The 15,000-nt window shown below is 45.6% G+C and overlaps 1 protein-coding gene across 2 annotated transcripts in view; it reads right to left on the bottom strand.

Annotated features, from left to right (window-relative positions):
• Positions 1-799: 799 nt before the first annotated feature.
• LOC113809420 (rap1 GTPase-activating protein 1) overlaps positions 800-15,000 on the bottom strand; it is an 857,618-nt gene continuing 843,417 nt past the window's right edge. For both annotated transcript variants that reach the window (XM_070131795.1, XM_070131862.1), the window contains 6 exons: positions 6,737-6,975; positions 6,273-6,551; positions 5,889-6,054; positions 5,383-5,622; positions 4,844-5,212; positions 800-4,705 (listed from right to left, as the gene is read on the bottom strand). In XM_070131795.1, the coding sequence (XP_069987896.1) occupies positions 4,568-4,705; positions 4,844-5,212; positions 5,383-5,622; positions 5,889-6,054; positions 6,273-6,551; positions 6,737-6,975 (1,431 nt within the window). In that variant the 3' untranslated portion in view covers positions 800-4,567. The remainder of the gene's footprint in view (positions 4,706-4,843; positions 5,213-5,382; positions 5,623-5,888; positions 6,055-6,272; positions 6,552-6,736; positions 6,976-15,000) is intronic.

Here is a 15,000-nt window from a genome sequence, read left to right as displayed (position 1 = left end):
AGAGTGCACCTACAGGTTGTCTGATGATCATGAACTCTTTATACAAAATTAGGATAACATGTGATTGAGAATTTCCAAATCATCTCTCCTCGTAACAATTAATAATCCATATGTATAGTGACCTGATCATTTGTAAATAATAATAATAATATTGGGATCTGATCATGTCGAATAACCGATAATTTCCTGTACAACACATCAGGCTGAAGATTTTAAGTAATTGTGGGTACAACATAAAGGGTGTTTCTAATTAAGATTATTATGGAACATGAGTGGTTTATCTTTCTCTGTCTCTCTTTCTTTCTCTCCCTTCTCTCTCTGTATCAATCTGCCAATCTCTTCTCATATGTAAAATAATGCTTTCCTCTAAATCATGTTCATTCCAGTATATAATTTCTATTTTTTCTGAACACTGATACATATATATTTCTTTCCTTTACTATGTAAAATGAAAATAAATATTTGTTAGTGTATATATTACTGATGCATTTCTGTTAACCTTGTAGTACAAAAATCATCAAAATAATGCTGAACGATTAGTCATTTTTCTATTGTTGACATCATATTAATGAATAATGAACTAATAAAGTAGTCAATTGAGTATATAGATAAGAAAATATGAATAGTTCTCATAAATTTAATAACCTCATTTTTATTAATAATCAATCTGCCATGTGGTTTACATACAACTTTTTCTCTGTTCTGCAGGGTGTTCTTTCCAGTTATCTTATTAGTATCACAACATTAAAATATCATCATCATATTTTTTTTCCAAATAAAGGTACATAAAACAAACGTATATAATCTGTGGAGACTTTATTATGACTCGCTATACACACAAATAGTATAATTTACGTCAAATAGTAGATACAGAATATACACACTCTGGGTGAACTATCTGCCATTGAATTATCATGGCTCAAGGAACCCAAAAGGCAAAATTAAATCACATTTGTAATACACTCAAATCCGCCAGCGTTGTTATGGTGAATTTCGCCATCATTTATAATAGCTATTATTATTAATTATCATCATGTTACTATGAACACACTCTACCCCCTTTGGGTGACTCCTTTGCAATGCAGGGATTACATATGCACGAAAGTAAGCCTCAGATATATCCTGTAGGATGAGGTATGCGGACACACCATTGCCTGTATTGAACCTGTTGAGTATTGGTTTTGCGAGACAACAGAATGATTAACCAAATGAAAATCTGGATAACAGCTGTTGCACATATCTGAGTTGACAAAATGAGAAAGCATTGGGTGTATACACCTATATGCATATATATATATATACATACATATATATATACACACATACATATATATATACACATACATACATATATATACATATACATATATATACATACATACATACATATATACATACATACATATATATATATACATACATACACATATAAATACATACATACATACATACATATATATATATATATATATATATATATATATATATATATATATTTACATACATACATGTATATATATATACATAAACACTCACGATGCCTTTTACAAGTGGGAGTCTGGGGCGGTGCCTGTTTTAGACCTGTTCCTACAAATGGACGGGAAATTTGTATTGAATGATGATTAAACCACTTTTGATTATTGATTACTTATTATATCCAAAAAATATGTGGAAGAAAATGAAATATAACCCATTTACATTCTTCATTGCTCACACACATTGTGTGTATGTACAAATATGTGTGTGTGTGTGTGTGTGTGTGTGTGTGTGTGTGTGTGTGTGTGTGTGTGTGTGTGTGTGTGTGTGTGTGTGTGTGTGTGTGTGTGTGTGTGTGTGTGTGTGTGTGTGTGTGTGTGTGTGTGTGTGTGTGTGTGTGCGCGCGCGCGCGCGCATATACATATATATATATATATATATATGCATAATACACAGTCTGTTCTGGCATACGCGTGTGAACAAGAACGTTTTGAACCGACTTTAAAACGGGCTAAACACCTTTGGCTCTCTTAGATGTTTGAGCATTACAAAGACATTTGATGTCTGTACTATTTTGTGATCTAGTTTATTCTTCTAATATTTACACCTTGCCTTTTGGGTGTGTCAGAGAGACTAACTACAATAGCAAAATAAAATCTTTTGTACATATCTTCTCCAATCATAGGCGGTTCAGTTGTGTATATTTAGTGTAAGACCTGACAGCTGGATGGGGGAAATACAGCCTCTCTTGTTGACGGATCCCGGCATGTTGGATTTTTGTGGTGGCAATGCCTTTTACTTTCCTCTACACTAAAACACCAAAACGTGTGCAGTCGTACACCAACACACTGTTACAGTTGACAAGTGATTATAGTGACATGTAATCAGGGATGTTGACGGACAAGCTGGTCGCCGCGCCGTACATCGTACACACAGTAACACACCTATATTGGAACGCAACATTTGGGGAGGTAAACCATGCCACGCTACTTCTCTCTCGCGAACGGCGCTGAACGGCATCCAGGACGCTTCGCTGGACTTCCTGAGCCGTCACTCAGTAAACAGCAGACTCGTAAGCTTGGCTTTGAGAGCCTGTGTCCACCGCCTGCCCGTCCCGAGGCTGAGAGTAGGTCGAGAACCTTTACCGACTGTAAGGATCACCGGCGAAGTGGCACGGTTCGTTCGGGTACGCTAAAGAAAACCGAATCTTGATCAGGATGACTACGAAATGAAGTGCACTGGCGGAGAGTGAAATCACCAAAAAATCATAGACGAATTCTGACAGCCAGCCAGGAAACTCATGCCAAATTGAACGAAATGACACGCGAACTGGCGGAACGGCGGGCCAACATCCCTTGACAAACTGACCAAGACGTTTTCTCGAACCACCCACACTTTTTATCACATGTCAGTCCTTGATGGCTCCAGCAGAGAAACACCGTGTATCATATATGCTCAAAATAACTATAACACATAATTCAAACCTGGAATAAACAGAGCCTACGGGATTGACATATGACGGATACAAAGAGTTACAGACGTACTGATATGATGGTGAAGGTGCAGCGGACGCCATTCACAAGACAACGCCAGGATAACTTCTTTAAGACTTTGTGGGTGCCGCCACGACAGGCGACGACGCAGTTTCCTCACCGGTTACCAGACTACAATATATTGGTGGGTTGACGTGACTTGTGTGCTATTAACATGGGGAAGGCAGGTCACAAGCTTTCCATCACAACGAAAGCAGTTATTAGTAGTAGCACAAAATTTTATTCAACTGTGCTGCGTGTATGTAATGGTGATGAAATACTACTTGAAAGAGTGTGTAATCAACTATTACTTGGAATTCGGACTAACCGTCATAACTTAAGAGAGTTCCCATGGAGGAAATTCCTAGGCTTTGAGATAATGATTCTCCCAAAATGGAATAGTAGAACGACCACTACCAACATGATAATCTATGGTCAGCATCATACATCTCATCGGCTCGCATAACGTATGCGTTCTCTCCCCAAGTATCAGCATCACTCGCGACTATATAAAAAAAAAAACATTGGAAAAGTTACTATTGTTGAGCGTGAGATCCTGGCTGGACGACCAGGTTGTCATCCTGGGTTACCATGCCAACAGTCGCCCCGTGCACTCTGGGGACACACCATCACTGCAGCGAAACACGAGGATCGGGCAAGAGGAGACGATAAAGAAAGGGAAACACAAGATTTGCACGAATTAAAGACTCTCCTCATTACCACACATTCGCCCCGGATGACCAGGTAATTATATAATAGAGTAAAATATGTTCATTATAAAAATTTAGGAATGACTAAATCTTCGGGCATGCAGCTGCGCGTGCCCTAACAAACTTAAAATTAAATATTTGGTATGGGAAGCTGAGGTGTAATGTGTCCATCTCAACAAGCACAATAAGGTGAAATACATATCAAATATCTGCCTGTAAATGCAGCATGGGTGGCTCAGAGTATGAAATAAACTAGAATAAATGCTTAAACAACTTGTCTTTTCTTGACAGAGGTGCATGCGCTCAGCAGCACTTGTCTCGCAGGCCGAAAGTCGTTCTTTTCCCTTTGGTAACACACTGAAGCAAATCAGAAGTTGTACACTAAAGACATAACTTTGGTATCAGTACAAGCACCTGACCAATGCTGATCCCAAACAGATGTACACATCTCTGGCCTGACTTATCCATGAACAACTGTACATTTCTGACCTGCGTGAGTGTTAGGACAATAGGAAATGTACCTCAGCAAATCATTGAATAAAAAAATGACATAACATAAAAAATATACGAAATCCTCTGGAGGCTACAAATCGCGTGTAGGTCCGAGGGCTGGGCTTGTTCTCTTTCATATCTCTTCGGTTTTGAACGATTTTTAAGAAGCCAATTCCACCCACTCCATCACCAAGAAGGTACTGGGTATGCCAAAGATCTGCAGTCTGCGTTCTCGCTTCTCATCCTTGACGCCAAACTTCACGCTGGCCCCGAGGGTTCCTGTGACCTGTAGGTGTTCCGCGGTCACTCCAACACCTGGACAAGTAAGACAACACGATGACCTGTGCTGGTCTTTGTTCACACGGCGGAGACCTGGCCGGTGCCCAGGTCCTTCAGCAGGTTCTGCAATCTGATGATCTCTTTGCTGGCGTTGCTGAGTTCTCCGCCCAGCTTCAGCTCCTTCTCCTTTAGCTTCTTGATTTCTCTCTGGCATGTCTGCGGAAGGAGGGAAATGCTGTCAGTTATCTGGGCCATTTTAGGGGTTAAATGTAACGAAAAAAATAAATGGATAATAAAAAAACTTGCAAATGTGTATCAGATACTTCATATCTGAAGATTAAAGTTTAAACTCACCACATTCTGGCGCAGGAGATCCAGCTTGTCACACTTGAGCTTGTTGATCTCGTGCTTGAGGGTGTCCACCTGCCGAAGGATCGTCTCCGGGTCGGCGTGGAGGGCGCACACGCCGTCCTCGTTGCCGCCGCAGAGAGGACAGTGCAAGGACAGCTTGTGGGGCGTCTCGGCGGAGGACATGGACTCTAGCCCCGTGTCCGAATCCTCGTTGAGAGGATGGGAATGGCCGTCGATGTCGATCGAGTTGATGGAGGAATCATCACTCTCCGACAACGCCATCTGCGTGTTGGGCGTCGTGTCTGGACTCGAGGTGGGCGTCCGGGCGCCGCTGCTGCCCCCGCTGCCTTTGCTCCCCTTGCTGCGAGAACTCTGTGATTGCAGACGCCAAGTATTAGAGCAAGTCATAAAAGCAATTACAAAAACAGCAACAACATATATATCAATAGCAACAACAACAACAGATATATCAATATCAAATCACGAAGAAAGCCAAACATTCGTGATAATAACAAACAATAATAACAACAACAAAATCTCACCGAAGGCGTTCCACCCGCCAGGTTGTTGGAGTTGTTGGTCGCCGTCGTCTTCTTGACCAGGCCGGCCGGGTCCTGGTTCGGCGGGCGGCCTCGGAGGACCTTCCTGACGATCTCTGTGAACCTCGTGCCAGGGGTCTCGAGCTTCGGGGGCTCCTGGACCTCGGCGATTCCCAGGAACTCGTTGCTCTTCCGGCGCAGGTCGTCGACGAGGGAACTCAGCAGCGAGGACCGTGTGCGCAGCTGAAGGGAAAATATAAGTTGAGAATGAAATATGTTTTATCGGTGTACATATATCTCTTTAATATATCTGCAATTCGCACAAACAGCTCCAATACTATCAAACCTTTTCCACTGATCGTTTTTACTAGAATTAACTACATTTAGAAAAAAAAAACATGCCCAACGAAATCAGCACAAATGATACACTCAAAACATATGTTGAGGGCGTATTTCGCAGGGGCAGTCAAACACACATGGGGCTACACCTGATGCCCGTCGTGACTTACCTCTAACTTAGCGAATCTCTCGGCCTTGTAGCATGCCAATTCGGCGTTGATGAGTTTGGTGAGGATGAACTCTTTGAACTGGGGTCCCTTCTCGAACACTCCCGACGAAGGCAAAGTGGGGCCGAAGAAAGGTACGTCCGACCTTGCTGTTACACTCACGCGATAACTGGCGAGAGGAAGAACCAGAATCCCATTAATTCAACCTTCTTAGGAAAATTTCGATGGTTAAAAAATTGAGACAGAAATACACACGGCAATATGACCCAATTCAAGATAAGAAACGCAGACCAACAAAGCTTTAAAATGGAGACAGACTGAAATACACACGCCAATATGACCCAATTCAAGGCCAGAAACTCAGAAACACAGAAGCGCTCCACCCACCTGGTGTTGGGCGTGCAGGGGTCGATCGGCTGGACCACAATGTAGGCGTGGAGGAAGTGCGAAGCGATCATGTCGGGGGCGAAGGGGGTGTTGCCCTCCTGGAAGACGATGGCCACGATGTCGTTGCCGATGTGCCTCTTGCGCTGCAGCTGCTGAGGGTCGTTCTCCGTGTAGGGCAACAGCGTGGACACGTGGAACATGACCTCCTTCTCGCGGAACACTTCGTAGACGCTCTCTTCGCCCGTCTGCCCGTACAGGGTATCCAGGCCGCCCTTGAATCTGCGAGAGAGAATTCGGTTCGTTAGCGAAGGGTTCGTCACACAGACAAACGCACACAACTATATAAAATCTTGAACAATACCTTTGAGGTAAAACACAGAACAAAACACTGGATATATACCACAGCCCTAACTAACCTCCAAATATCACCCCAAAACACAACATAACCTCTCTCCTTCACTCACCCTTCGTGGTCTCTCAACTTGACCCGCTGTCCCATGAGGCTGAGGAACTCCTCGAAGGCGGGCGAGTGCGTCTTGTTGCCGAACAGCTGCTCCTCGGTGGTCTGGCCGGCGCGCTGGTAGATGAGGCCGAACTTGAAGTGGTTGACGAGCACGTGTTCGTCGTAGGCCACGATCATTTCGGGCCCACGAGGCGTCACCACCGGCTGGAACCGCTCCACCGTCAGCTCCTCCTTCAGGCGCTGCGGGAGAAGAAAGGGGGGAGTTAGGAGGGGTCGGTAAGGAAAAATACATGAAATACATACAAACACGCATAAACATGAGGTTAATAAATTCTACTGTGTAATTACAGAAAAATGGGGCGGGGGTCACAAAAAAGAAAAAAAAAACAGAAACAAGAACCAAACAAACAAAAATGAACGAACACTCAAAAAATTTAAATGATTAATTATAAGGTACAAATTGTTCCCAGCCGTTTCTTTGTTGTACCATCGCCAGAATTAGGAAAGTGTCCATTACGTATTCATTGAAAGGTGCCGTTCAAACGTTCACAGTCTTCTCCCGCGTGTAATGTTCATCGCCTAATGAACAGAGGCTTTCGGATCCTATAAATGTGAAAGCTGGAATCCACTCTGAGCCATAAATACGCTAGGCTTTTCCTCCGTGACGACGTAGGCCTATGCGATATCTACCTGTGATGTTGTGTGGATTTGAGAACGATTATGTAAATTATCACACATTATATCTGATTATACTAAAGGTGGTGATGACTTCAGACTGATAATAAAACATGATGTTATTCCGTTTCTTAAAATAAAATATCATTTTGACCGTTACTCCATTTAAACTGTGCACGTGTACATTGTATGCGTGTCTCCCTCTTCTAATAGCACATAGACGTACATACACCACGTATGTGATAAATTACTGCCTCTTAGCACGCACAGATGGGGAGGTGGTGGGTAGGGGGAGCGAGAAAAGTGGAGGAGGGAAGAGGGGAGAGAGGGGAGAGGAGAAAGGGGGGGGAGAGAGAGGACGAGATTGAAATTATCAGGCAGAGCAGATTCAAAATCAATTACGCTATCGATCATTCCGAATCCGTCGACGCAATTGGGACGGGATTAAAATCTGAAAATCTGCCTCGCGCCCCATAATGATGTGTTTCAATGGATTCCTACTTCAATTCAACCCCCCCCCTCCTCCTTCCCCTCCCTCCCTACCTCCCTACCTTCTCCCCCCCTCCTACCCCCCCCCCCCCCCCCGGAGGCTGGCCCCGACGCACAAACAATAACACTGCTATTAACAGTATAATGGGGGTTTCTCCTCTTAAAATGTAGGCCTCATCAGTATGCCCGGGAGATGTGAGTGTGATAATGAGCTTGGAACACGTGTGTGTGTCTGTGCGGGCGTGTGGGCGCGGTGTAGAGGCGGGTAGATCTACCTGTATGTTTATTTGGATGGTATGTGTGTGTATATGCACTGGAATAAATTAATTAATCTATAAATGAATGTGTGTGTGTGTGTGTGTGTGTGTGTGTGTGTGTGTGTGTGTGTGTGTGTGTGTGTGTGTGTGTGTGTGTGTGTGTGTGTGTGTGTGTGTGTGAGTGTGTGTGTGAGTGTGTGTCCGCGTGTGTGCCCGCGTGTGCGTCTACTCGCGTACGTACATCCGACGGCAGCCCGCGGCCACCAGCAGCCGAGATCGGGTTTCCATCCAGACTCGCTGCTATTTTCGTCAATTCTCTCATCACTGCTTGCGCTGCCTTTGTTTATTGGCTTGCGTATGCCTTCCTCCCCCTGTGTACACTCCCGCCTGGCTTTAAGAGTCGGCCATTTCTTTTCGGCGGCGGTCAAGTGGTTCCTCAGCTCCACAGGACGGCCGAACAAGGACCTATTATCCCTGGGTATTATTAGCCCTGCTCCGGACACCGATTCCTCCGCCTTATTCCGTATGGTAATAATTCGCGCCGAAGGATGGCGATGACATAAGGGAAGGGAATCTAAAATCGGGGCAAAAGGGGTTGCTTAAAGAAAGTCAGATTGGGTCAGATTCACTCCCTGTTTTTCTATTTTTCTGTCTGCCTTTTTGCCTGTCTTTCTGGTTCTCTCTTTCCACCTTTCTCCCTCCCTCCCGCCTTCTCCCTTCCTCACGCCTTCTCCCTCTCTCCTCCTCCCTTCCTCCCTCCCTCCCTCATTCTCCCTCTCCCTTCCTCCCTCCAAGGAAAATTCTTCACAGTCCCCCAAACTTTCCCTCGCGCCGAGACGCTAACACGACCCGACCATTAGGACACAAGACCTCGTCAGTGGAGAGAGAAAACGAATGAAAGAAAAAAAAAAAAAAAGAAAAGAAAAGCAAAGAAACGAAAACAAGAAAAAAATATGAAGCAGTGATAGGCCTATAGTCACAAAGTGGGGCAAAGTCACTAAGAAAGCGGAAGAGGCCTAGTTGGGCACGGCAAAAACGCCCACCTCCTGCGTCAGGTCCTTGGCATGGGGGTAGGGGGTAGGGGGTGGGGGGAAGAGCGTGCCAAGGGAGAGAAGAGGGGGGGAAGAGTGAGAGGGAGGGGGGGGAGGGGAAGAGAGGCTTTCTACGGAGGAACACGAAAATGGCGTCCGTTATAGGGGAAAAGGTGACCGGATTTTTACGTCACGCGGGAAGATCGACACGAAGATTGTGGGAGAAAGGGAAGATAGGGAGGGGGGAGGGTAAGGGAGTGTAGGGAAGGGAATTGACAGAGGGGAGGGGGAAGGAGGGGCTGGTCAGGTAAGAAAAGTGGGGGGTCCCGGTACAGGTAACTAGGCTCCACTGGGGCGGGAGATGGACAAGGTAAGTTTGGGGAAAGGGGGGGGGGGAGGGGGAAGGAGGGAAGGGGCAAGCGGTCACCCAATGTCCCCTGAAAGTATCAGCCCCATGCCAGGCACGAAGCAGGGGGTAGAAAGGCTAAGGAGAAAAACGAAAAACTGGAAAGGGAATAGAAAAGAAACAAGAATAATAACACCAAATAAAAAAAATATAATAAAAACACGAAATAACTGAATCATGGACAAGTAAAATGAGAAAATGAGACCAAAAAAAACTCCATAGGCCTGGATACCACCACTCAACGTGTCTCGAGGATGAGGAATACGAGGGACTGAAATGAGGGAATGAGGAGGGTGTGAGGAAGGAAAAAGAGACGCGGAGAAGGGAGGAGGAGGGAGGGAGGGAGAGCCCAAGAAGGGTCTGGCGAGGGAGGGAGGGTTCTTTTGAGGGAGTAAGAGCCAGGTGGGGCATGGAGTGAAGAGTGAGAATTTCCAAGGTCTTTGGGTTTCCTTACTACTTTAATTAACTTATTTTTTTTTTTTTTGCTCTCAGCCATCCACCCCTAACACCTAAACAAATCATTCGAACCGTCCTTTTTTCCCTAAAAATCAAATAAGCCGAATTAAGTTTGGAGGCAAACTGAACACAGACAAAATTATAATCAAAATCTTAATAGCTTGGAACACCGTTACAGCGATCAAAATAATGATAATGATAATAATAACATACACAGAAGTAAGGGGGGTTGCATAATACTTAATAATAATAATACCTATAAACCAAGTAAGAAGCGGCCAGTAAGTATTAATAGAGAAAACTAAGAAAATGCGAATAGACACGGATAAGAGGGTGTACATGAACAACAGAGAACAACAACAACAATGATAATAATAGCAACAAAATCAACACCATTCTCTCTAAAAACAACCCCCCTCCCCTCCCCTTCCTTCCTCCTCCCCCCACCCCCTCCCCCAAAAAAGAAGAAAAACCCCCATCCAAACACTCTACCCCCAAAAAGGAACCGGAAATCAACCTCAGGGGAGCGAGCGAGCCAGCAACCGGACCCCCTCCCCCTCCCACCCCCAACCCCGCCGCCACTCACGCAAGGCTAACTGGACGAACTGACAAAGCAACTGTTTTTTTTTTCAATATCTCTCCCAACACGCAAATGAGAAACGGCTTTGTAATGTTATTTTTGTTGTTGTTATTGTTGTTTTAAGTGATTCTGCTTTAAGGGGGGAGGGAAGAGGAGAGGGGTGGAAAAGAGGAGGATGATAAACAAAATGAAGCCGGAAGGATATAATAATAATAATAATAATAATAATAATAATAATAATAATAATAATAATAATAATAACAATAATAATATAGATAGATAAACACCTTAGATAGAGATAAATAAATTAGATCGATAGAAAACGAACACCAACACAAAAGGAGAAAGGTTTCGGGGATGGATGGAAAGAAAGAAAAAAAAGAGGGTTACAAAATCCTTTCGCCCGCGCGCCCCCGCCCACCGTCCTTCTGTGCGATGATGTCACCCTCGCCCTCGCCCTCACCCTCACCCTCACCCTCGAGGTCTAAACGGCTCAGCAGGCGGATCTATTTTATCTTGTACTCGAGAGGCACCTCCCACACCTCGCCCTCGGTGGGATGAGGAAACTGAGAGACTTTCCTGGGTAGGAGAGAGGGAGGAAGAGGGAAAGGAGGAGGAGGACGAGAGAGGGAAGAGGAGATAGGGAGGGAGGGAGGGAGAGGGAGAGAGAGAGAGAGAGAGAGAGAGAGAGAGAGAGAGAGAGAGAGAGAGAGAGAGAGAGAGAGAGAGAGAGAGAGAGAGAGAGAGAGAGAGAGAGAGAAGAAAGAGAGAGAGAGAGAGAGAGAGAGAGAGAGAGAGAAAGAGAGAGAGACAGACAGACAGACAGAGAGACAGAAACAGACAGACAGACAGAGACAGACGCAGACACAAAGATCAAGACAGAGACACAAGCAGAGAAAGAAACGAAGAGACAGACAGACAGGCAGACAGACGGCTCGTCAACACGGCGGCGAGAGAACCCTATATTTACCCCGCCGGGATCCAACGGACGTGACCGGCGGCCATCCGGAGCGCCCCGACTCCAAATCGCCCGCGAGCAGAATGAGGCAACGGGTTACGCGACTCAACACCTGTGTGTTTTTTTTTCTTGGTTTCCTTCTTTGATCCGTCGCCATCCGTACACAAGCATCTTGACGCGGTGTACTGGTCGCTGCCCCTCCTCCTCCTCCTCCTCTTCTTCTTATATTCTTCTTTTCCACTTCCTCCTTTTATTTTTATTTTTCCTCCCCTTCTCCTCCTTTTTTTTTTTTTTTTCTTCTTCTTCTTCTTCTTCTTCTTCTTCTTCTTCTTCTTCTTCTTCTTCTTCTTCTTCTTCTTCTTCTTCTTCTTCTTCTTCTTCTTCTTCTTCTTCTTCCTCCTCCTTCTCATTCTCCTTCACCTCCTCCTCTCCTTCTTCTTCTTCTCCTCCTCCCCCTTCCTCCTAACACTCCCTGCGAGGGATATGAAGGAGGGGGAAGGAGGATGAGGAAGGAGGCGAGAGGAGCAGCATTCGGGGCGTTGGTGTACCTCGAGGGTCGTGCTTGGTCGATGCGTCATTTCGTGCACGCGGAAAAGGGGGAGAGGGAAGGCCGAGGAAGAGGGGAGAAGAGAGAAGAGAGAAGAGAGAGAGAGAGAAGAGAAGTGAAGAGAGAATGAGACCGAGAGAGAGAGGAGAGAGAAGAAGAGAGAAGAGAAGAGAAGAGAAGTGAAGTGAAGTGAAGAGAAGAGAGAATGAGGGAGAGAGAGAGAGAGAGAGAGAGAGAGAGAGAGAGAGAGAGAGAGAGAGAGAGAGAGAGAGAGAGAGAGAGAGAGAGAGAGAGAGAATGAGCTCGAGAGAGAGAGAATGAGCACGAGAGAGAGAGAATGAGCTCGAGAGAGAGAGAATGAGCTCGAGAGAGAGAGAAAGACCGAGAGAAATCGAAAAGGGAGAATTCATTACATCAATCCCCCCCCCTCCCTTCCCCTCCCCACCCCCACCCCCACCCACCCCTCGCAACCCCCTTTGGCCTAAGCAACTCCCATCTGTTGTCAAGCGACCGTCAGATTTTAATCAAATAAGACCTCCCATAGCCTTGACCTTTCTCCACGTAACAAAGTTAGGCAAGAAATTCGATCATTCGCCTAGAAAGACATTTTGGATGGCTTCTGGGATAAAGGCCGCCGGGATTATCCAAGGACCGGGCGGCGAAAGGACAAGGAAATGATAAATAGAAGAAAGCAGGATAAAATAATATTCAAAAAGATCTTAAGAGCGATGGAAGTCTAGACTGGATATATGATCGAGATATCAAATAAAAAAACTTAACTAATAACTTATCTAAAAAGCATTCCTACATACATGCATACAGCACGCACGCACGCACACACACACACACACACACACACACACACACACACACACACACACACACACACACACACACACACACACACACACAAACATACACACACACACACACGCACACACACACTGGAAAACTACCCACGATCGAGACGAATCCTCAGTATTTGTCTTGTTGAAGTAACCCGATAGAGGGCTCTGACATGTCCTCCCTCAGAAGAGAAGTAAGATGAACCTCGGCTAGAAAGAGGGGCGAGGAGGAGGGGGAAAGGGAGGAGGAGAAGGAAAGAGGAGGGAGAGGAGGAGGAGATGGAGGGGATGGAGGAGGGAGGGAAGGAGAAGGAAAAGGGGAAAGAGGTGGGGGAGGAGGAGAGGAAAAGGAGGAAAAGGGAGGGGGTGGAGAAGGAGGAGAACGACGATGACGAAGAAAAAGGAGGAAGAGGAGGAGAATAGAGGGTTCGGAAAGCGTGAGAAGAGAGGAAAGAGGAAGGATAAGAAAGCGAGGGAAGTGAATCCTCAAAAGGGGAACCCTATGCCCCTCCGACCTGAGGGCCGGCACAACACGTGGCCGACCAGCACGTAGCCAATTACCATGACTGCCAGAGGTTCGAATCCAGGGTCAGGTCATGTAGTATCCGACGACCGCATTTTGTTAGGATGCAGCGACGGAGAGCAAGAGTCCCACATACAGGCAGCAGGTGCTCGATCTGCAAGGCGAAGGTGATCGAGCGCGCCATTTCCTGCAGCGCGAGTGGCACAGTGCCATTTAGACTCGATCATTTAAGCTACGTGTTCGGAAACGGCCTGTTGCTTGGCACTTGGCACCCGCCGTCTTACGCCACATGCTGTGTTTGTAATTTGCATAATACCTGCCTGCAAATTAACAGCTAAAAAAAGTTTTCCACGTATTTAAAAAATAAATGTGACTGCTGGAATTAACTTAATCCTATGAATATCATAAGAGGAGGTCAATGGCCGAGTTCTGTTACATGCACACATGTCTAACCTTCTACTTATTTATATCTCTCTATGTAGGTGCCATGCATGAGCGTAATGCACACACACACATACACACACACACACACACACACACACACACACACATACACACACACACACACACACACACACACACCTATCACTATCTATGTAACTGTCACACACACACACAGCCATCACTATCGATGTAGGTGTCACACATACACACACACACACTCACACACACGACTGACTTTACTTTCTCGACTCGCTCTTAATTAGTGGTACTGCTGACCTTCGCCGTCGCTTTGCGGTCACAAGACAGGCAGCGACCACTTCAACCTCTGGAACGTGACGGTGTGCGGTCGCCGCTACGTATTCAGAAGACTACTACCTGCCTGTTTATTATTCAACACAACTTGTTTATTATGAGCTATCTGATTTATTTTTTGTGAGTGCACGACGACCCGGGGCTGAATTCATTAGCGGGGTTGGCGGTGTCGTAGGAACGGCTGGCCAATGACACGGTTAGGTTAGGTTAGGCACTCAACGGATTCTAAATGGAGTCCCTTGTGCTAGCGATGACTTTCCGTTAAAATTCAAACGGTTCTGAGGGATATCAGACACAGATATCAGATCTCTCTCTCTCTCTCTCTCTCTCTCTCTCTCTCTCTCTCTCTCTCTCTCTCTCTCTCTCTCTCTCTCTCTGTGTGTGTGTGTGTGTGTGTGTGTGTGTGTGTGTGTGTGTGCGCGTGCATGTGTGTGTTCCCTGAATAAATAAACAGCATCCTATAAACTTTCGCCACTCGCAGCTGGTCCAAAATATTAACAGAATAACAAAATAAAAACCCGAAGTAAACAAAAAAGCATAACATGAAAATAAACAACCGCCTTTCTCCCTCTAAAAATTCAAACCCTCACCTGGTAACCAAGGAAGATAACGGCTTTGCTTTGATTGTAAATTATACAAGAGACAAAACTCGAGGCTTCGGTTATTTGGTCGTAAATATAACGTACTTTAGGTCAGAGGTGCGGGGGGTGGGGGGGGGGACGGGGAAGGACGGGGGAGGAGG

This window comes from Penaeus vannamei, chromosome 1 (genome assembly GCF_042767895.1).
Source record: "Penaeus vannamei isolate JL-2024 chromosome 1, ASM4276789v1, whole genome shotgun sequence".
Classification (NCBI taxonomy): Eukaryota; Metazoa; Arthropoda; class Malacostraca; order Decapoda; family Penaeidae; genus Penaeus; species Penaeus vannamei.
Note: the sequence above shows the minus strand (reverse complement) of the source record. Positions and strands in the feature narration are given on the sequence as shown.